This window comes from Corella eumyota, chromosome 2, assembly GCF_963082875.1.
Source record: "Corella eumyota chromosome 2, kaCorEumy4.1, whole genome shotgun sequence".
Taxonomy (NCBI): Eukaryota; Metazoa; Chordata; class Ascidiacea; order Phlebobranchia; family Corellidae; genus Corella; species Corella eumyota.
In genome coordinates, this window is record NC_137491.1 from 12,019,263 (window position 1) to 12,042,585 (window position 23,323).

Here is a 23,323-nt window from a genome sequence, read left to right on the forward strand (position 1 = left end):
AGTATTCGTGGTACAAGCTTGTGAACGGTTGTATGTGTATCTTTCCGCAATAATAAACTATAAATTATAATACGGCTTTTCGTACAAAAGACAATCAGACTCGATTGTTACAATACCTCAACGCATAGTGCAACGAGGGTCGCCTGAAAATGAGGGAATGGAAATTGAAGGAACGGAAAATAAAGGAACTGGAAAATGAAGGAACGGAAAATGAAGGAACCAAAAAATAAAGGAACGGAAAATAAAGGAAACGAAAAATAAAGGAACCGGAAAATGAAGGAAAGCAAAAAAGGTGAGGGCGGAATCTTAAATACTAAAACGCGGAAATACCGCCGACTGTTTATTTAGGATTACTGTCATTTATTCGAAAACTGATAAGCGGTAAGGGGGGATTTTTATTACCTCAGCCTACCCTAACCATTTTCTATAAAACGCCCGTTTATTTCTGAAATAATATTGACTTAAATACAAATAAACAGTCAACGGAATTTCCGCGTTTTATTTTTCAAAGATTTCCCCTCTCCTTTTTTCACTTTCTTTCAATTTCCGTTCCTTCATTTTCCATTCCCCTTAATTTCTTGCAACGGCATACCCATTTAAAAATCCCCACTTTTAATACCTTTTTGTAATTGATTAAAAAGTAGCAGACATGCTTAGTATGTTAAAATAAAAATGCGGATGTCGTTTAAGTAATGACAAAATTTTCAACTGTTATTTTATACTCCATTAATTTTTCAGGAAATTTTATTGGTAATTTTATCTAGTCTAGCTGTTTAAATGTATTGGTTTAAAATTAGAAAAATTGTTTCATAACTTTACGTTTTGTACAAGCAGCTATGTGATAAAGTTTATAAACAACCCAATTTGTTACAAAAAAAATACCTAACCATGACAAAGGGACTTATAAAGTCCAGTTTTTTGTGTAACTGGATATACTTCGTAGGATTTTTGGTGGGTAATTTAAATATTTTAACTAAATATTGAATTGTATATATGCTAAAATGTAGTTTAATTAAACTGTCAATGTGTAGTATTTTAAAGTATATATATTTATTTTTTAATAAATTATCAACATTCTAACATATTTTATATAGGACTTGTTTGCTGTAAGTATTGTATTTCCTTTGCTTCCTCAACTTGCCAAAGAACTTGGTTCCAGCCCTTCTGTAATTGGTTTATTCAGCTCCATATATGGCGCTGTTCAGCTGTTGTCTAGTCCTGCAATTGTAAGCTTTTATTAAGTTTTTGTTAAATTTAAACTGATGATTTTAAGTTGCTATGAAACTTGCAGCCCAAGTATAAATCAACCAAAGCTACCTAATTACTTTACTCTGTCATTAAACTATTTTTTATTTTAAGGGTCATTTGGGTGACATTAAAGGAAGGTTTCCAGTCTTATATCTTTGCCTATTAATTGCTGCATTGGGATACTTTCTGTCATCTTTCTTTGTATTTTCTTTAATTATTTTATCCATAATTCGAATTTTAATTGGAACTTTTAAACATACACAAGATTTATGCAGGTACGCCAAAACCTTACAAAATTTTTAAACTTTATATGGTTAGATAAACAATAAAAGTTTCTTTTGTATTTATTTGTTAACATTTTTAATTTAAAAATATTTTTTTTAGAAATTGTCTTGCTGATATTTCAGAAAAATCTGAAAAAACCAAAGTTGTTGGTTATTTTAATGCACTTTCAAATATTGGTTTTATTATCGGACCTTCTTTATCTGGTGTGCTTTCACAAAACTTAGGAGTTGCAGCAGCACTTTCATGGTCTTTTTTAGCTTGTTCATCACTATTTGTTTTAAATGCATTTATAGTTAAATTTATCTTGATGCCAAAAACAGTGGATCTAAAATTGCAAGCGATTAAAACTGCGAAAAAGGAAATTCCTTCTTTTTGGGTTCAAATTAAAGAAATTGATTGGCAGGTAAAATGCACATATTTACTGCAATTATTTATATATGATTGAATTAAAGTACAATTAAGATGTTGTTTTCATTCTTACTTCTTACACGTTAAAGCAGCCTTTACTAAGGTGCTATAGACAATCTAAATTCCTGCCAGTGTTAAAACTGGGTTGTAGATTAATTATCTGGCAAACAGTTAAATAATATTTAAAACAACTTGAGATGGGTTGAAATAACAAATGTTCCCCTATATTTAGTCTGTGATGTCAGCCTTCCAACGTCAAAATTAAGGACCCGCAGCGTGGTGTAGTGGTAAAAACACTTGTTACACAACACTTGGGGTCATGGGTTCAATCCCCACTGACCTTCATGCTGTAGCGTTCTTGAGTATGGCGTTATAAACGGTATGAACTCCTGCTGAACCAGCACTCAATCAGCAGTATAATTATCGGACAATTATAATCTATAATATCCAAAACTGTCACAGGCAACTTGAGACTGGGTCCAAGTAACTGATGTTACTCTATGTTTAAGTCGCGCTTTCGACTTTTCCACATTAAGGATAAAGATATATATAAAAAAAAAGGATAAACAAAAAAAATTCGATTAGGCAGTTATTACTTTTCTTTTTAGAAACATAAAGGATTATTTACGTCAAGATTTCTATTTGCCTTCGCTGTTTTGTTGTTTCGTTCTTCATTTGTTCTCGGATTAAAAAATCTTTACAACATGGATTCAGCCACTATTGGTTACCTGTTATCTTTTAATGGATTTATGGGATTTGTATTAGGGTTGATTATGAGCAGAGTTTCAACTTTGCCTTATTATGCAGGAAATGAAGAAAAGTTACTGGTAGAAATTGATTTGCTAAAATGTGCTAAATTATAGTGTAAACTTTCTTTTAAGAAACAAAATTTAAAAACTGGCAGTAGTACTTTCACACAAAAAAATCTTTTTGTGTAAAAATTCTAATATTTGTTTTTCTAATATTTAGTTACATGGAGGATTGATGATACCACTTGGGTTATTTGTTATCTATCTTTCTACTAACATCACAGTAATGGCAATGGGATTGTCTGTTTTGGTGGTTGGTACATCTACTTCTAGGTCAACTGGAGTGGTCTTAACTGCAAAAAGAGCTGGAAGTCAGGATGTAAGATTTTTGCTTAGTATATTCTACTTAAATACATTAAACATTTATTTAGACAGTTATTTAGTATTAAATGTATACTTTGACCAAACTTATTTAAAAACGCTTTTATTTAATAGTTATTGGATATAGTAATTGACAAGGTTTAAATTTTGTAGCCATTGTTTTTATTATTCTTACTTATTGATACAGGTTGGAAAGTTGCTTGGTTTTAGCTCATCTATTCTTTCAATTGCACGATCAATAGCACCATTTACTGCAGGAATTGCACAAGAGTTTTCTTTTCAAGCACCAGTTGTTATTTCTATGTTTATCTCAGTGATTGCAATGTATTTGTACTATGTTCAAGTTTTTAAAGAAGCTCAAAATATTAAAAAACTGTAACAGTGTTAGCTTAAATTAAATTTTGTTTTATCATTTATTATGCATATTAGATTCCTATTTTAGAGTCAAAAATTTGAAAAAAAGTACTTTTTTTAATATGTTTTTATGCATTGTTTAAACTGTGTTCATAAGTAAATTACCTTTTTCATTGAGATTAGCCATATACACATTTAGGCATATTACTATATTGTTTTAACTTGCCATAGCTTTATATTTTGCGGAACATGGTACTTTTATAATAGTGTTATTTCTGTTTAACCATGTGTTTCCTGTGACATAATTTCCTCTTGATTTTTCAACAAAAAAAATTGCCTATCATCATATTGTTTTTACCAAAACAACCAACATGACATATAACATTTTTTCTTAAATTTATAAGGAAACTTACATTTTACCATGTTTTAGTTACACCTTAGCTATTTCACGTATAGTTTGATTGTACTGCGTTTTTACCAAATATTACTGCTGCTGTTACATTATCATGAATAAAAATTGTCAGAACAGAAATAACGTTAACAATAACTTTAAAATCCTTTTTAGGAATAAGATGTTATTAAATATTTAATTATTGATTTAGATTTATATAACCCAAGTAGAATAAAAAATCAATACTGGCATGTTCTTTTGTTTAAATAAATCTATCCGTTAGATGTCAGCCTCGAGTGTAGCTTAACAACAATGTTATTGTTTGCCTTTTTCTCCACGTGGATTGCTGAGTTACTGGTACTTTATTTAAAACGATTTGTTAAATCAAAGTTCGTTTCTACTGGGTAGGAGGTTAAAGTAGCTTTAAAAACCTGTTACCTATAAGTGTATTTGAAAAAGGATTTAAAAACAGTATAAATAGAACAGAATGTTTATTAAATATATATAAAGCATTTTTAAAAATTGCAAAGATTTTGGGTTTGATTTTATTTATAATAATTTATTAATTGTTTTAATATTTATTATAGCATTGGTTACTAGTTTGGTTAATACAATTTTAACAAGGATTTGTTACTTGATTTTTGGTGGTAATTTTAATTTTAAACATTTATAATGGCACCAGATATTTATCATGCTGAGTTCGAAAAAGCTGGAAAAAAAGAAGGTTTACAAATTTGGAGAATTGAGGTAATTAACTTTACTTTTTTAGATTTTTAACATTATTACTTTAAATGTGATTTTCTACATGATATTTTGTTTACAGTAGGCTATATGTTTTTTCAGTTAAGCTTTAGTTTATTTTCTTTTGTCTTAAAGATAACAATAGCTATATAAAATTTTTTTTATTGGTATTGCAATCTTATCCTATTAAAGCTGATCTTGCAATTTTTATTGTGTGTTTTATTATTACTATTTAGAAGTATTTGAACTTTTAACAATACTTTTATATATATAATCATAAAAAACATTGATGACATTTTTATAGAAAAACACAAAAAAATGTTTAAAACCTTTTATTTTTATTGAAATTATTTTTATAATTTTCATTAAAATTATTTTGAAGTTTTTTTGAAGAATTATTTTTTTTCATAATGATTTAATAATTTTTACTTGGTCTTTATTTTAAGTAAACACTGCAGCATACATTGTTGCTGATTAAACATTAATGAAAAAGGGTTTGTGCCGAACCTATAAAAGCAACTGTTCTAATTTTAAGTAAATCATTCTCTACAAGACACTTTAATAATTTAGTAACCCACATCACTTACATTTTTCTCCAGTCTGTATGTTTAACAACTGATAAAAAACACAGTTAGTTATTAAGTACAAACTCTTTTAGCACATTAAAAACAAGTTTTTGTAAATGTTTTTAGAACATGGAAGTGGCCCCAATTCCAACAAAAACCTATGGCAACTTTTTCTCAGGAGATGCCTACATTGTTTTAAGGGTAAAACTAATATTTTAATATACATAACACTCTTTGGTACAAAAATGTGCAATACATTTATGCCATTTAAATAAATGCATGGACTTAGCTTTAAAAATTACAAGTTAAAGTTAAAAAACCCTTTTTTTAATATCTTAAGTCTTTGGTTATTTTTTAGTCAAAAAGAGCTGGAAGTGGTTTTTCCTGGAATTTACATTTTTGGATCGGAAACAATAGCAGCCAAGATGAACAAGGTTATTGGTGCTTTTAATTAATGTTAATGTGTTTACTAATTATTTAATTGTATTACTTAAAATATCAACCAATTTTCATAACGGCATTGTGTTTAATGTAACTTGTCTTTAGCTAATGCTTAATAGTTACAAATGTATAGTAATTGATTTAATTAAAAGGTACATCTCTTAATTTATGCAAACAGATATACTTACCTGCTAAAAGACCTTCTAACAGCAAAACAGCTGATTTTCTAATTTTTTGCATGTCATGTCATTTTAATTAAGATAATAATTATTGTATATTAATAATAGGAGCTGCTGCTATGCTTGCAACCCAGTTGGATGATTACTTGGGGGGTGATCCTGTACAATATCGAGAAACGCAAGGAAATGAAAGTTCAGTCTTTAAATCCTACTTTAAAGCTGGATTGTTGTAAGTTTTTTTGTATTTGTTTTGTATTGCAAGCACAAACATAAATATTGTTAAGTTACAGTAAAATTTTTTTATGGGATTTATATTTCGATATTTATTAACACATAAGTCTGATTCATACTACTAACATCATCTATTAACAGTACTAATCTATTAACAATACTAAGGATCAATGCACAATTAACATACAAATATATATAAACAGGTACAAAGAAGGGGGTGTTGCATCTGGTTTCAGCCACGTCGAAACCAACACCTACGATGTTAGAAGATTGCTCCACGTTAAAGGAAGAAAAACAGTGCAAGCCACTGAAGTTCCGTTCGCTTGGAGCTCATTCAACGTTGGAGACGTGTTCCTTGTGGACATGGGCAAGATTATTCTGCAGTGGAATGGACCAGAGAGTAACAGATTGGAGAGATTGAAGGTAAAATTTATCATTATTTTGATGTAAAAGAAATTAACTGTAAATTTTAAAACATTTTGTTATAGCATTTTTGCAACCCTAATGATTTTAAACAATAATTTATATACATTTTACTTATAACTAGCCAACAAAAAATGCTTTTATTTTAATTTAAACAACTTTTATGTATAATAACCTTTTACATTTGTTTTGTTTAGGGTACTCTGTTAGCAAAAGACATCCGCGACAGAGAACGTGGTGGCAGAGGACAGGTTATTACTATCGATGGGGAAAGCGAAAGAGCTGCAGATAAAGGATTTGCGGTAAGTTACAGTTTTGGTGCCAAACTTTAGAAAAAGCGGCTATTGTAATATAAATCCAAATTTGCTGTTATTCATTGGATGTATATTACAATTTATTTTGTTTATTTAAACTTTGTAAAATCTAGTAAAACTATATGTATATACATTTTCAAATAATTAAACATCATTTTTTTTTGTTTTAGGCAATGGTCAAACTTCTTGGAAACAAACCAACCAAGTTAAGTCCAGCCACAGAAGATGCTGTTGTTTCTCGAGTTCAACTCAGTCAACTCAAACTTTTCCAGTAAGAATTTAATATTTTTTGTTGTTTGTGTAATTTACTAACCTCTGTAGGCAATATTTTGTTTCAAAAGGATTGCAATTCTTAGTATGTATTTTTACTTATAGTATAGGCCTATTCAAATTAACCCTGTTAAAGTATTGTTTTTTTAACCTAATATGGTTTTCAAAGTAGCAATTTTGATAAGACTTTCTTTTTAGCTAATTGATTCAGGTTAAAAAGGCATTGAGTATTAAAAGAATCGAAAGTAATGATAACAAGTAATTAGTTACATTGTTTTCATTTAAAAACGAAATCACATTTAAAAACATGATTAAATTAAATTCGTGTCCACATTATGATTGATTAGATTTTTTAAACGAAACCAGTATCCGTTTTTGTTAGCCTATATCACATATGGTCTTTCTGTTAGTAAATATTTCTGGCTTGTGTGTGTTTAATTGATGCTTTAAAACGTAATCCAACCAAGTGCAATCTGCCGATTGTTTTAATTGTTTTATCCATAATTGACGAAGCGTCTGGTCTCTACCGCAAACATGTGTATTGCGCCCGCATTACCTATTAACATCTATTATTCATTAAAAAATCTCTCGTATTCGTTTAAATGGCTTTTATTTTTTAAATACGTGTAATTATTGTGGCATTAAGTCTAATACGTTTAAATTGAGTATTAGTATAGGTAGCGTGTTAAAATTACAATGTTGTTTTTGAGTGGTGTACCCTAGATATCCATTACAATATAAATGTCACGACTGTATACCAGAATTTAAATTTTAAGCCAATCACCTAAATTAGCTTAGATATTTGGTGCAAATCTACCGCTTATAATAACCGTTATTTAAAGAATTTACAAAAAACCGAATACCTTTGTGTTACCTTATATTGATCATACCATTCTAGTGTTCTTTCCATTATTAGGGCTCCTTTATTCGCGACTACGATTCTTTTATTGCGTCATAATAACCGATTGTTGATCTAATAAGCCGGTACCATCGCGCAATAACTTACTTATTCAAGGTTTGTCTTTACTGTTTGTGCTAAGTTAAAAATTAACCAACGACCGGTTTTAGAAAATTCGTGTAACCATTGCAAGGCATATTTATGCTCGCATGGATATATTTTAACATTTCATTTTTAATCAAATATTTGAAAATGTCCATATACTCTGCCTATTACGTCGCTACTCATAGTTTTCTTAAAAAATTTGATTTTTAGCGTTTTTTTACTTATATTTAATGATACAACGAAATTAACTCTTGGAAATATTTACCAATTTATATTGATTACTTAAATCGTATTTAAATAACACACAAAATTTTACAACATTGTGTTGTTGTACAATACTTTTTCAGGCCCACATTATTGACAGAATGATAAGATTCGTTGAAAATAACTTACCCATATCAGTTAAGGTCATTTCTCAAAACATACACTTATATTTAGAATACCCCTTTTCCATAGTTATAACGATCGATATAATTTTTCCCTGCCTTATATAAACATAGGACAGGCGAGATGGTGTTTGTATTGAATATGCCAAGGTAAATAGGCTGTTGAGCGAGCACACATAGGTACTGTTTAAAAATACATGTTAAAGGTGTGATTGCGGTCAATTATATGGAGAATATTACCTTTCATATGAAATCATAGATGAGATTTTTTTAGAAATGGAAACTAAATTAAACACAAGTCTTATGTGTGTGTGTGTAATGTGTTAAAGATAAACAACATTGCCAATTCTCAGAGCCTACATTTTTAAAATTTATTTTTGACAAAACATTTTTTTAACTAAATTTATTATTTCAAATCTAACTACATTTTTTAGTCATATTTTTGTATGTTGTTTTGTATGATGTATAGTTTAATGGGCTGTCTTGTGTGTTTTAAGAACCCTTCAGCAGCTTGACAAGTGCTTCTCACTATAGAAAATTTAGCTCTATATCTAGTCTTTACTTTATACCACTATGGTCAAAATATATATTTTTAAACATAAGGCTTGTTTTAAACAAATACTATCATCACCTTGTTAAACATGATTTTAAATAATTAAGGGTGTTAACACGTGTAACGTAACAAAAGAAAACTCTAAAAAAAGAAACTGATTTTTTGCTATTGTTATTAGTCCATGTTTTTTATAAATAAAAACACTTCATTGTGGTTGTCAGATTTATAAAGAAACCACATTTTATCATACAAAAACTTTAACTTAAGTTTTTTAACGTTGTTGTATATTTGCTTTTGGACTGAAGCCTTTTATTCTATATATCACACTATTTCTTATTTAACAAAACAATTTTCAAACCTGTTATTCATTATCTTGTTTATATACATAATGTATTTATTCTACGACGAAATATCGTATAGGTTTATTATTATTTAAATTAATTATTTACTGTTATTTTCTAATTGGAGGATTAATCCAGGGGAAAGGTAAAAATAAGCATGTTTATATTACGGGTGTGAAACCAGTTTATTGTTTGTGTATATTTGCTGCGAAACAAGTGTTGTTTTTTAATGGTGATATTTTTTGTGTAACAACATAACTAGTGACATTTATGTCAGTTAGTGACATTTCTAGTGGCTCTAGTGACATTTATGTCAGTTAACGTTTTGCTGTATTTTTATGTCACTTATTAATAGCTTGCATATGTTTTGAGACACGTGTATGTCATTTAAGTCGTGTTCTTAAAACGCCGTATCCACTAATGCCATTTAAATGATTCAATTAGTACAACGTATTTTTTAATTAAGAGTGTATATATTTAAACTACACGATGCTAAAAGTATTTTGGCATGGTGTTTATTGCATGTTTGCTCTATACAGCCCCGTACGTGTATTATAAATTTGGGCGTGGCATTTTTTGTAGCGTTTAACTACACTTGGTTTGGGATCATGAGCCCAGGCTAAGCGTATTTAGTTTTACCTTTTTAAATAAAGCAGTAAGTACCATTCATGGGCTTGAAGGTTTTTTAGAGTTTTCATAAAGATGAAAACTTTAACCTTGTGTAAATACGATAATAGGAGAATTTGTTTTAACGGGTTTGGAATATTTATTTTGACGTTGTACCGCATATAAACTAACTTCTCAACTTTACGTTATAAAAGATTTCACAACTTCCTATTATCACGAACAAACATAAAAACACGTGGTCAGTGACATAATGACCTATTCCCTAATTTTAAATTTGTTCACTTAAAATGACATCACTATTCTAAAGTCTAAAACGGGTATTTTTGAACTTGTTTGTGATATTTAAAAGGTGAATTGCCGGTACTGTTGCATGCTTCAAGTAAGGTCCTATTGAAATAAATCCTATGCACAAAATTTATAAATATTAAACCTTTTTTGTATACAGTCTTGCTTGTTTTAAAATTTTTTGTAGTATGTATACCACAATCAAATAACACATTTGATTTTTCAGTGTATCGGACGAAAGTGGACAACTAACCGTACAAGAAGTAGCCACTAAACCTCTTACTCAAGATCTACTTAATCATGACGTAAGCATGTGAAAATTTTGTTTATTAAAGCTAGACCACAAAACGTCATCTGTTTAGACTTTGCTTAATTTTCATAGATATTTTATAAGTTTTATAATATATAATCGAAATACTTAAGGCTAAGTGTTTGGAATACTTTAACTAAGGGCTCGGATTGTTGGTATAATACAATGTGTAAAATATATTCAGGCGCAGTATATTAAATGTCACATTTTACTCTGTAAGCACTAAAACAACAACAAATATACATGTCCAAAATCTTTAATTTTTTGTAGTTTGACCACATAAAAGATATAAATTAACAATAAAAATTGAAACCAACTAAAATTAATTTAATAAGAAATTTTTTTAAATAGTTAAAAAAAAGTTTTACATTTCATTTGGCCAATAATATACAACAATACAAAATGTTTCAATTTTGATTTTGTGTAGGATTGTTACATCTTGGATCAAGGTGGCAGTAGAGTGTTTGTATGGAAAGGCAAAGGAGCAAGCAGGGAGGAACGATCTGGTGCCATGAACAGAGCTATTGTAAGTGCTTAATTTTTTAGTTTGTTTTGTCAAACATTTGGTTACTTTCAAGTAGTGTTAGACAGTTTGAAATGTTGAACTAGACATGCTTATTAACAATTAACTTACAGTGTTTACTTATCCTTATCATATTTACATACACCTTGCGTGGCTTGTTTACATGCTTTTAATACTTTGATAGAATCAAAGTTGAGATTTGTTATAATTGAATTTTTAATATATTTACAAAATAACTTTATGCGATCAACGAAATTCTATTTTCAATGTTGTTACAATATGGTAATAATTTTTAGGAAAATATTTGTTTAATATTGAAATTTTTATATATATTTGCGAAAATATTTTGCTCTAAGTTGCACCAGCTAAAATAATAATTATTAACAACTTTTTTATTGGTCATAAACGTGTATACATAGGCCTACACTTGAGACTTTTCAGCATCGTTAAATTTGAGTCCAAATATTAGTGCAATGCTTCGTTCCAGTTTATTACACTATTATTCCTATACGAGCCCTATATACCTAACCGCAAGTACGAAATCATTAATAATTAACTGTTCCCTTACAAAGTATTGTAGTGGTTGATTGTATGGGGTGATGATAAGCTCATACCTAAAAATGCTATATTAATATTGTGATAATCTTAAGTATGCAAATTAAGTTGTTTTTTCCTTGAAACATTGATATTTAAAAATGTTAATGTTTCTATTTGAACTTTCATAACATATTTTATTTGTACCACTTTATAGTTGTCTGGTTTGCTCAATGGATTACGTTTATATTATATATTCTTCTAATAAAACACGTAAAATATTTTTTTTATTAAAAAAATATTATTTAAACTTTTTTTTATATTATAGGGATACGTGCAAGCTAAAGGTTACCCCCAAAACACACAGGTGGAGACCGTCCCTGACGGCGCCGAATCTGCGATGTTCAAACAACTATTTAAGGGGTGGAGAGTAAAGGGGGAAACAGTCGGTCGTGGCTCGACATACACGAGGGGCCGAGTTGGTAAGAAATAATGTTTTTTTAGTTTAAAGTTATTAAAATAACACTTAAGGAAGAGAACGGCTCAAAGTTTAAATATTTCGCAAAAATTTTAGGATTTTTATTTGTTTTAATTTATTATAAGAGTTAAACTGCATAACATTTCCACGAAAATTCTTGTTTGTATTTCTGTCACCCCCGATGGAATAGGCTTGATTTTTATGGGCCGGTTTTTTGTTTGACTAAAGCGCAATATTTCTCTCAGTGTTCGTGATGTCATTAAACAATCCGAGGTGTGGTGATTGCGCTTAATGCCCTTATATGGTTAAAAATATGTCGAAATTTAAATAACAGTAAAATTGCCTTTGATTGCATTTTGACATTAGGCGTATCTTGCATACTTTTTGTTTAATTAATCTGTCTGTGGTCATGTTATTTTTTCCAATGTCAATGTTATAAAAACTAAAAACCCATTACTTTATTTGTATTTTTGTACAATTAATTTTTACTGTTATGTTATATTCAACCTTATTTTAATTAAATTACAGCAAGTGTGGCTCATGTTAAGTTCGATTCAGCTTCCATGCACGCCCAACCAGAACTTGCTGCTCAGCATAGAATGGTCGACGACGGAACTGGCGACGTTGAGGTAGGTTTATCGATCCCAAACAAACACAGTTTTATTTTTTTAACAAAACTATGTATTAAATTATACCATATTATGAAACATACTAAGTTATTTACTAAAAAATAATAGCGTTAGGGTATATTTAAAAATTTAAATTCACTTTGAGTAAAAAATCTTTTTTCCATAAGTGATTAAAAAATTAAAATGTTAACTTTAATAATTTTTTATTTTTATTTTAAGATTTGGAGAGTGGAAAACAACGAGTTGGCCGAGGTTGATAAGTCGACTTACGGTCAATTTTACGGAGGGGATTGCTACCTTCTGCTCTACAGCTATTTTAACAACAACAAAAAGGCCTACATCATTTATTTCTGGCAGGTAAATAATCATTTTAAGTTAAAAGCACTATTTTTTTTATTCTAAAAACGTGCTTATGTAATGATTATGTTAGTATGCCATTGTTTAAAAGTGAAAATAAAAAAAATTTCTATGGTTCTGAAACCGAATTAGTTTTACTTTTACTTAAATTATTTAAAACTTTTAGTTCGCTGAAGATTTAGCTAAATTGATAATTAAATATTAATGATAAAACGTTAACCTACTTTTTAATTAAAATGGTAGCCCGCTGACATTAAGATGTAAACAACCAATTTTAAATGGTTAAATTTTAATGCTGTAAAACAAATTTCTATTAAGGCAATTTTCGTCTTTTAAAACTGAATTGTGCTATATCTAATAAAACATTGTTAGGAAAATTTACATTATAGAAACTAAAACAAACTGTTCTATTTTATCTTTACATTTAATTTAGTATATTGCTCTAAAAGAAGTTTCTATACCAAAAGTAAAGCTTACCGTCTACAGGTTTTAAAGCACTTAATCACTAAATAATATTTAAATTGAATTTAGGGACGACATGCAACTCAAGATGAAATAGCAGCCTCAGCTTTCCATGCAGTAGCATTGGACGACAAATATGGTGGCGCTCCTGTGCAAATTCGAGTCGTGATGGGAAAAGAACCAAAACACTTTTTGGCAATATTCAAGGGAAAACTTCTTATTTTTGAGGTATTATTTTTTATTTATCAATTCTTTATAAGAAATATAGTTTTTAGAATATTTGTTGTTACATAAGTTATATTAAGCTTGTAAAACTTATTAAATTGTCATAGTTTTTTAAGTTAAACGAGTACATTTAAGACAAAATATTGTTATATAATATTGATTTCTTGAAAATATTTAAAACAATTTACAATAACAAGGCTGATTAAGCGACACTACAATATTAAAAAAGAGTAATAAACAATTATAAACTAACACGTGGGTAGGCTTAAAAATATCTCAGCTAAAACACTAGACATCACAACATAGGTCCATTGCTTTGATTTTTTACTTCTCTTTCGTCGAAGCACCCTTAAAAGCTATAAAAAGTACGATCTTCTGTCAAGTTAAAAACCGACACTGGGTGGGATAAATAAAAACCCTATGTTAAGCCGTGAAGTTGGCCTATTGACATTAGGAATATCATTTTTTTATTTTATAATTTCACTTCCAACTAATTCAGGGTGGAACCTCAAGGAACGTGGAACAACCACCACCAGAACCCGAGATCAGACTCTTCCAGGTTCGTGGAACGACTGAGTTGAACACCAAAGCTATCGAAGTAGATGCCAAGTACGTATTAACTTTTATATTCTCTATTAAGGTCTTAAAACATTATACCTTAATATTTTCTATTAAAGTATAATGTTTTAAGAGTTGGTTGCTTTAAATTTAAATCCAGGAACGTTTTTGTTTGATCTATACCTTGCATTATTGAAGGCGATAATTTTAAATGGGAATATTTTTGCCTAAATGACATATACTGTATTTTAAAACATCTTTTAAAATTTAGGGCAGCAGCTCTTAACTCGAACGATGTGTTTATATTGAAAGCTCCACTGGAGACTTATATGTGGTGTGGAAAAGGTTGTAGTGGAGATGAACGTGAGATGGGAAAAAATATCGCTAAAGTTATTTCACCAAGGTATAAAAACGATTACTTTAAAAGTTTTATAATTACCTGTACTACATTTCGGTTTTACTAAGAGTGTAAACATCAGAAAATCCAAGCAATATTTGTATGAATGCCTGGTTGTAATATTAAATAAATATCACAGAGATTTGGAAACAGTATCTGAGGGAAAGGAGAGCATGAGATTCTGGGCAGCACTTGGCGGGAAGGCCCCATATGCAAATTCAGTTACTTTACAGGTAACAACTATCATTTATTTGATAAAATAAATTAACTATATGAGCCTTGATGTTTACTTATTTTAAATGACTGATACATCAATAAATCAATAAAAGTATGTTAAAATAAATAAATTTAAACACAAACGACTACAAAATTTCACAGGAGGAGGAAAGCGCCGATGACGCGAGATTGTTTGAGTGTTCAAATGCAAGCGGAAATTTCAAGTGCGAAGAAATTTCCGACTTTACCCAGGACGACTTGGACGAAGATGACGTCATGCTCTTGGATACTCACACTGAGGTAAAAATGTTGTTTTTTGAAATTACTAAATTTGGCATAGAAATCAAATTATTTTTAAGATTTAAAATTTCGTATTAAATTTCAAAAATTAAATCTAAATAAGCAATCTTTTACTTCGTTGGTCATATTTAAATATTTGTTGACGTCATAATCTGTTTTTAATGACGTAATAATGTGTTTAGATCTTTTTGTGGATTGGCAAAGGAGCAAACGATCAAGAAAAGAAGGAATCGGTCGTAACTGCGATCAATTATCTTCGTACCGACCCCACTGGATCACGTGACCCACATACCCCGCTTATTACTGTGAAGCAAGGGTTTGAGCCCCCGATGTTTACCGGTTGGTTTGGGGCATGGGACCCGTCCAAGTGGAGCGTGAGTGTTAACTTTTTTGTTTTTAAAACTTGGTTATTTTATAATTAACTTTCTTATATAAAATGCATTAGGTTACTTCTACACCTTAACACCCTTAATAAAATCCTGACTTAATTTATAATTTTACGTTTTTGCTGGTACACCTAAACTCTTAAAAAATCAGTATTACATTACAAAGTATTACATTACTATTACATTACAAATTAAAAAGCTTACCTTGAAGTTAAATTTGTTTATTTCTTGATTAAAGGGCAACAAAACATACGAAGATCTCAAGAAAGAGCTTGGAGGAAATGACGACCTTTTTGATTCAGTTCTTGCATCTGCCGCACCTTACAAGGCCCCAACAGGAAACAGTAACAGTGTGATAAGTACAGCCACTACCGGTGATGTTAAGGTTTATCCTTATGAGGTTCTGAAAGGAAATTCGGAAGATCTGCCCAAAGACGTGGATTCCACGCGAAGAGAGGTATACGCTTAATTTTATTTTAAATGAGTTTGTTTATTTTTGTCACCTTTTTAGTGGATTGTTAATATTTTTTTAGTGATTAGGTTTTAAAAATAGTAAAAATTTGTTTATATTTACAGTTTATATTTTTTTAATGTATTTATTTATCCTCGATAAAAAAAACATTTTTTATAAATTAAACTGAGAATTACAGCAATAAAACAAGTAACATTCAATTTTTATAAATTTTATAATTTTTTTAAATTCCTTTTTTTTATATCTAAATTTAGCAACACTTGAGCGACCATGAATTCCAAATTGTGTTCGAAATGAGTAAACTTGAATTTTCGTCCAAACCCGCGTGGAAGCAATCTGCTCTCAAGAAAACCAAGGAACTTTTCTAATCACGTGATAAATTTCTCCTCAGTTGTTTGTGGATCGAGATTATTTTCTGACTTTTTGATTTCGGTTACCCGAGTAATTTTAATAACTTATATTTTTTGGCAACAGTCAACGCCCACCCAAAATTATAAAATTGTCTTTTCAATCTTCGGCTCGTGTCATTGTGTTCCTTAATTTTTGTTTAGTCATTGTGACGTCAGTAACTTAGATTTTGTCGAATTGTTATTAACCGTGTATGCACCCCTTCTTCAATAACCAATTATTTTATCCTTTGATTAAATGGTTTTATTATAGGCTTTGTACATATTTATGTGTTTGCTTTTTAGGTGTTAGTAATTTTTGTCCAATCAGGTAATCATGCTGTTCTGTAATTCTCCGTGTTAATATGACGTCATTGATGACGCAATTTGCACTAATTCGCGCTTAGTCTATTCCAACTGAAATTGGATGTGGTTAGTCACTTTTCACTGAAGTTTTGTCGATATTTAAAATGGAAGTGTTTTTGATTTTTACTGTACACCAAATTTTTTATTTTCAAATTATTGGTTTTATTTTTTAAAGCACATTAACGCTAACTATTAACCTTAAAGCGAAAACTGTATATACCAATGTACTAAAATGTAGATATTTTATTACGTGCCCTACCACCGACTAATTCAACCTGTATTGTAGATAGCTGCTTGTAATTTGTACCAGCATTTACTGTTCTGTAATGTCAGCGTATGTAAAAATAGTGCATTAACAATTATAACAGCAACAGATTTTTTTGAAAAATATTAAAAAATCTTGCAAATCATAATTATTGACTTACCCTATATAACATAACATCGTCTAAAAGAATTTTTTGTTTTTGTACATTAATAATTTTGCTTCTTTGATCTCTATTAAACGCGCGTTTGCGAAATTGCACTAAATTAAATTAATTCACATAGAATTTTGTAGTTAATCATGTTATGGAAGGTGTTATTTAAAATCAGCTTTCAAATTTAAAAAAAACGAAAACTAGTTTTATTTAAAATAATTACTAGATAATTAAAAATTATGTCTCTGTTCATTCGATGACATATTAACAAAATGCCTGTTTAGTTATTTTTTACTTGTGTCAACCTAAAGGGAAGGAAAGACGTCGACTGCATTAAAATTGTCAATGTTTTGTTATTATTTTATTGAACAATTTGCAATTTTAACACAACAATAACAATATTTTATAAAACAAATTTTGTTAGCTCTGGTTTTTGCGTTGAAAACATTTTTTTAAATAGGCATTTATAGAATTGTGTAGTATAGACATTTGTAGACTAAATAAAATGTCTGGTAAAAATAAAAACATAAATTCGTCAACAAAAGTTTTGGAAAATGCTGGAAAGCATAATGGGTTGGAAATATGGAGAATTGAAGTAAGAACTCCTACAATGTAACAATCATCTTTAGCAGCGAAAAATTATATTATATTTATGAAAGTGGAACCCTATTAAAAAGGATTTTAAAATGTCCTTTTATTTGCAGAAGGACGATTTGATTTCAATTCCAAAGTCTTGGCACGGAATGTTTTTCGAGGGCGAAACTTATCTTATTTTAAGGGTAAAATATATTACAATTCTTTTTTAAGCTTGTATAAAATGACATTTTAATGCTGATACGTTGCTTTGATAATCTTAAGGAAACTGCGCATGCAGTTTTGCTTTGAAATTTAAAAGAGTCTGTTGTTTGTAACACAAGCCTTAAAGCGTTTTAATAAAAATGTAGCGCGCGTTTGCCTTGAGCAGGCGTTTGTAACTTGCTTTGCTTAGGTTATATCATCATATAAAATTTTACTTAGGTTTAAAAGTAAAGTAAAAATTATAAGATTTTGTATAATTTTAAAAGAACATATAGGGTAGTAAAATTGGTGAATTTTAATATTTATGTTGATATTAGACTTTTACTGAGTTGGCAGGGGTTCCAAACGTAACAATTCATTATTGGATTGGATCTACTTTTGATGAAGAAAACGGTAGGTTTTTGTTTATTTTTGTTTGACAAAAAATGTGTTCACAAATATTTTGTTGATTCAGATGGTACCGAAAATAACGGAGTTGAACTGTTTGAAAATTTATCAAATGCAGCAACGCAGTACAGAGAAATGCAAGGTTTTGAAAGCACTGAGTTTGAGAAGTATTTTAAAAATGGAATAGTGTAAGTCAAAGTATTATTTGACCTAACTTATTTAACGAATATTCAACTGTAATAAAAAGTCTTGTCTTTAAAAAATGTTAACCAGTGGCAGTAACTTGATTATATTATTACGCTTTTTTAAATCTAATCAAAAAGTTTTATTAGATATCTTAACGGTAACGCCCCCAAAGAGGTGCCAGCATACGAGATAGTTCCGCATTTTAATGTAAAAAGATTATTTCGAGTGGATGATAACGTGCCAGCACGTGCACAACAAGTTAATTTGGATTGGTCAAATTTTGTTGACAACCAAGTTCTTTTGATTGACGTTGGGAATATACTCACTTTATGGAAAGGTTCAGAAAGTAATCAAAAACAAAGGATTAAGGTAAAATCAAACAATATATAATTTAAAATAAATTTTACCTTATGGTTAGTAAACAATTAAAATATATATACAAGAAAAAAAATTGTATTGTTTTTAATAAATGTACAACAACGACAAAATTTTGCAACTTTTAAACAAGTTATATAATAGGTGCATGCAATTGCTAACATTATAAAGGATGCTGAACGAGAAAGCCTTGCTTACATTCACACAATAAATCATTTCGAAAACAAACATGATGTCAAAATTGTAGAGGTAAATGACATTTGTTCACATCATAGACATTTGTTCACATCATAGACAATCGCAAAACCAAAGCAAATTTTTTTTTTAGGAATTATGTGGTCCTCGACCAGAAAGTATTTCATGCTTTAAACAACCACTCAAAAAAGAAACCTACAAATTAACCATTTTCAAGTACGTTTTTTTAAATATAAAATTAATGAAACTTAATTATCTTTATATATAAATTTGAAATAGCATAAAATTTAATAAAATTAATCATTTTAGTTTGAAGAAGGGAGATGGTGAAGTCGTGGAGTTGAACGAAGAACGATTTCCAGGTCTTAACAAAAGATGTTTGCTTGCAGATGTAAGTAACCTAACTTAATATCTTAATCTCCAAGTAGTTTTAAAATAACATGCTTCTCATTTTTTTTTGTTTTAAATTTTTTTGTATTAGTTTAAAACAGTAATAAAACTAGACCTAGGTTATATTTTGCGTTACAGAAATATTGCATTGGACTCCGACTGGTTAAATAATAAATACTACCTTAACTAAATAATTTAATCTATTGCTTGTTTTTACAGGAGTGCTACTTGTTTGACTTAAACTCGAGTAACAAAGTTTTAGTTTGGAAGGGTTCAAGTGCGGAAGAAAGTTTAAAAGAACTTATCTGGGATGTTGCAAGTGTAAGTTCTAGTGTACAAGTTTATATTTTTGATAAACTGAATAAATATTCCTTATGATTTATGTTAATGGTTTTACTTTAAAATTTACGAATTTTTTAAAGCATCTAAATGTATTTCTAGAATTACGTAATGCAAACTAAAGATGGAGAAAAAGTCCAAGTTCAAGTTATGGAAAGTGGAAATGAAACTGAAGATTTTATTGAGTTGTTTGCAGATTGGACTCCCGATGATTTCATTAAACGTCAGTTTGGATTGACATTGTATTATATTTTGACTAAAACTTGATCAAGCACTTTAGCAAAATATTAATTTGGTGTAAATTTAGTTTAAACTTAACACTTATTTTATGTATTCTATTGCGACAAATCTTTTTTGATAAGATTAATGTATTGTAGAAAACGTTGCAACAAGAAGATATTCTTTTCAAAAACCGAGACTTGATCGACCTGCTATGCCTGGAGACGGAACGGGAATCCTTGAGGTAACAGTTTGTTATTTTTATATGATGAAAACATTGTGTTTTCTTTGAAATTTTTATTGTAGCATATCTTTAGATTTAAAAAAAATATTCTCTATTTGATTATTCATCACTTTATAAAATATGCATTGATTTTGAAATATAATTTTTTACAAACTTTTTTCTTGAAAGTAGTTTCTAGATATATATTTTTTTAACACATTTTTAATACGGCAATACAAGTTTTGCAATTTTAACGATATTTTAAAGGTATTTTTGTGGAATGCTGTACAACTTATTCAAATTAATCCGAAAAATTACGGAAGATTTTACAGTTGTGAGTGTTACGTGATTCGATACAGTTACAAGGAAGACGAAAAAGATCAAAAAATCGTTTACTATTGGGAGGTAAACTTTAATTTCAAAATACTTTTTTTGATAAGTTAAGTTTTTTTATATCTGGCATATCACGTTAAACTATAGCTTACCAAGACTGACACTTTAGACAAGATCGTTGTTTCACACCCTTTAACGAATTAGAAAATTAAAGTGAAGTATTAAAAATTTTTTTTTAAATTCCAAAAATGCCTTGTAAAATATAAAACAAGATACTAAAATTATAAATTTAATAAGTAACTTAAAAAATATCAAGGGTCGTCGTTCTGGACAATCTCCTTCCAGTCCAGGACCCGGTGGTGCGACTCTTCCACTAAAACGAAGAATACCCAATGTAACAGAGTGTAGAGTAGAGTTGGGTAAAGAACCTGCTCATTTTGTCGCGTTCTTTAAAGGAAAGTTTCGAATATTAAAGGTAGGCTAACTAAAAAATAAAAAATTTGCTTGGTTTTGAATAATTGATTAACCTAAGTTGATCTTTTGAATAAGAGGCATTAAACATTAAGTTTTTAAATTGCAAGTTACGAATAACAAACCCAGTTTAAAAAGCATTTGAAAGTGAATATTAATGTTTGAAGTAAAAACTAAAAAACTTTATTTTTTTACCCAGGGAAATGACCCTAAATCTACAAACGCAGCCAACGTTTGTTCGCCCAACTTTAATAAAGTTAAAGGAGTTACTTTGTACGTGATAAAAGGAGAAAGCCCATTTAACACCAAGGCAATACAAGTACCATGCGGGTAGGTAAATTGAAAAGTTTAAAAGTTCAATAAGGTCAATCGCAAGTAGAAATCTTTTAAAGGTTTAAATGAAAACAGTATTTTTTTAATCAAGATTTTCTTCATTAAATTCAAACTTTCCATTTCTTTGTGCTACGTCTTCCGAAATATTTCTATGGTTTGGTAAGGGATGTATCGGAGATCAACGAGATATGGCCCATTTGATGGCTAAATACTGGGAAGGATCAAGGTAATATAAAAACTAACATTGTAGATGCACACACTTATATTATATACCAAAGTTTTTGCTTACATACAAATATAAGCTTATGAAAGTTTTGTTTACCTACCAGTCGTTTTTATTTTTACAAAAAAACTTTAGACCTGTAACAGTGATGGAGGAATATAAGGAAACAGAGCTATTTTGGGATAAATTGGGAGGAACTTCATCTTATAGCAACGTTATTGTTCCACAGGTGTAATTATAGTTTTGTTTAAACAATAAAAAGAGCTTTTTAATAAAATCTTATATAAAAAGAATATAACTCTTTTATTGCTTTTTCGATAAGGAACCTAAAGTAGATCATCCAATTAGAACGTATATGTGCAACATGGATAAAAAAGGTGCTTTCTTGTATAGTGAAGTGTACGATCTTAGTCAACAAGATTTAAAGAAAGATGACGTCATACTCATTGATATTTATGACGAGGTAAAAATTTTTTTAAATAACTTAAAAATTCGAAGTTGTACAATAAATAACATTTTTTTAAGTATATTGTGCCCAAAAAAATGTTTTAATAACTTTATTTTAATTTAATTTATGAGATGACTTGATTTTTTATTTAAAAAAATAACTTTATTTTAGATTTATATTTGGCTTGGCGATGATGTTGAATCTTCATTAGCTTCCGACAGTTTTCAAATAGCTTTCAGTTTTCTTAGAAAATCCTTAAAACGCAGCGATATGAAGACAGCAGTGTTAGTTGTTAAACAAGAATTTGAACCATCTATTTTCACACGTTTGCTACCAAAATGGGAAAAACAACAAAGTGTATGTGACGATATGATTTGTCATTGTACTTTTATGGTTTTGTTTGGCATATAAGGGTGGTACAAAATTTGTCAAAAAGTTTACAGTAGTATTACGTAATAAAAACACAATATTTTAGAACCTTGCTGTTAGATAAAATATATTAACTTACAGATTATTGCTTAGATAATATTAGTTAAAATATATTTTAGAGTGATATCAAAGAAGTACGTTTAACACCTGAGGCTGTTCAGAGACTACTTGTCAACAGATACGGACTTCCTACTTACAAGAAAGATGTTTTGAGTGATAGTTGCCCAGAGGGGGTTGATCCACAGAAAAAAGAGGTGAGGCAAATCAAATACACCATCTTATTTCATTAAATAAGCAATATTTACCCTTGTTTAAATTTTAGTAATTTAAGAATTAATAGATCTAAAATGTATAATAAAAATATAAGTATTTTTAAGTATCTAAACTTAAATAGCGAAAATCTATAGCCTAATTTGGGTAATATTTATAAACTACTTATCACAAATTTTAATATGAATAAACAATTTCTGCTTATTGAGCAGAGATATCTATCCGAACAAGAATTTTTGCAAATATTTCGAATGACTCGCGAAAATTTTGCGAAAAGGTCGGAATGGACAAGGAACGATATGAAAAAACAATTTAAGTTATTTTAAAACTGAGTTACCTGACCTGTTCTTACACTTATTTTAAACGGCATGGCTTTTTATGCTAACGGTATAACAATTTTATATAGACTAACTAATACAGTACACCCATAAAAATGCGTACTATAAAAAGCAAGCTTCAACCTGTGTAGAAGTATTTTATTTTTATTTTCTTATAGTGTGCAACTAAAATGTA

The 23,323-nt window shown here is 29.2% G+C and overlaps 3 protein-coding genes across 3 annotated transcripts; all 3 read left to right on the plus strand.

Moving 5' to 3' along the window:
* The first annotated feature begins 743 nt into the window (after positions 1 to 743).
* LOC145743177 (solute carrier family 67 member A2-like) lies at positions 744 to 3,910 on the plus strand. Its single transcript, XM_082561087.1, has 7 exons — positions 744 to 951; positions 1,095 to 1,226; positions 1,360 to 1,523; positions 1,633 to 1,936; positions 2,550 to 2,768; positions 2,911 to 3,069; positions 3,259 to 3,910. Exons 1-7 carry the CDS (start codon positions 889 to 891, stop codon positions 3,448 to 3,450), a joined length of 1,233 nt encoding a protein of 410 aa, XP_082417213.1. The 5' UTR covers positions 744 to 888; the 3' UTR covers positions 3,451 to 3,910.
* A 501-nt stretch (positions 3,911 to 4,411) lies between these two features.
* Positions 4,412 to 17,295, plus strand: LOC145743179 (villin-1-like). The gene is made up of 20 exons (XM_082561089.1): positions 4,412 to 4,563; positions 5,250 to 5,324; positions 5,482 to 5,557; positions 5,852 to 5,972; positions 6,178 to 6,397; positions 6,595 to 6,699; positions 6,882 to 6,982; positions 10,403 to 10,481; positions 10,914 to 11,012; positions 11,872 to 12,025; positions 12,550 to 12,650; positions 12,870 to 13,007; positions 13,539 to 13,697; positions 14,194 to 14,303; positions 14,524 to 14,655; positions 14,789 to 14,882; positions 15,028 to 15,165; positions 15,348 to 15,539; positions 15,790 to 16,008; positions 16,278 to 17,295. The coding sequence occupies exons 1-20, from the start codon at positions 4,489 to 4,491 to the stop codon at positions 16,389 to 16,391; spliced, it is 2,502 nt and encodes an 833-aa protein (XP_082417215.1). The 5' UTR covers positions 4,412 to 4,488; the 3' UTR covers positions 16,392 to 17,295.
* Positions 17,296 to 17,696: 401 nt separating this feature from the next.
* Positions 17,697 to 23,136, plus strand: LOC145742414 (advillin-like). The gene is made up of 20 exons (XM_082560193.1): positions 17,697 to 17,786; positions 17,896 to 17,970; positions 18,307 to 18,382; positions 18,444 to 18,564; positions 18,709 to 18,931; positions 19,082 to 19,186; positions 19,266 to 19,348; positions 19,442 to 19,523; positions 19,742 to 19,843; positions 19,964 to 20,103; positions 20,255 to 20,324; positions 20,571 to 20,708; positions 20,953 to 21,111; positions 21,307 to 21,437; positions 21,532 to 21,666; positions 21,799 to 21,892; positions 21,986 to 22,126; positions 22,283 to 22,468; positions 22,660 to 22,794; positions 23,023 to 23,136. Exons 1-20 carry the CDS (start codon positions 17,697 to 17,699, stop codon positions 23,134 to 23,136), a joined length of 2,400 nt encoding a protein of 799 aa, XP_082416319.1.
* The last annotated feature ends 187 nt before the right edge of the window (positions 23,137 to 23,323 follow it).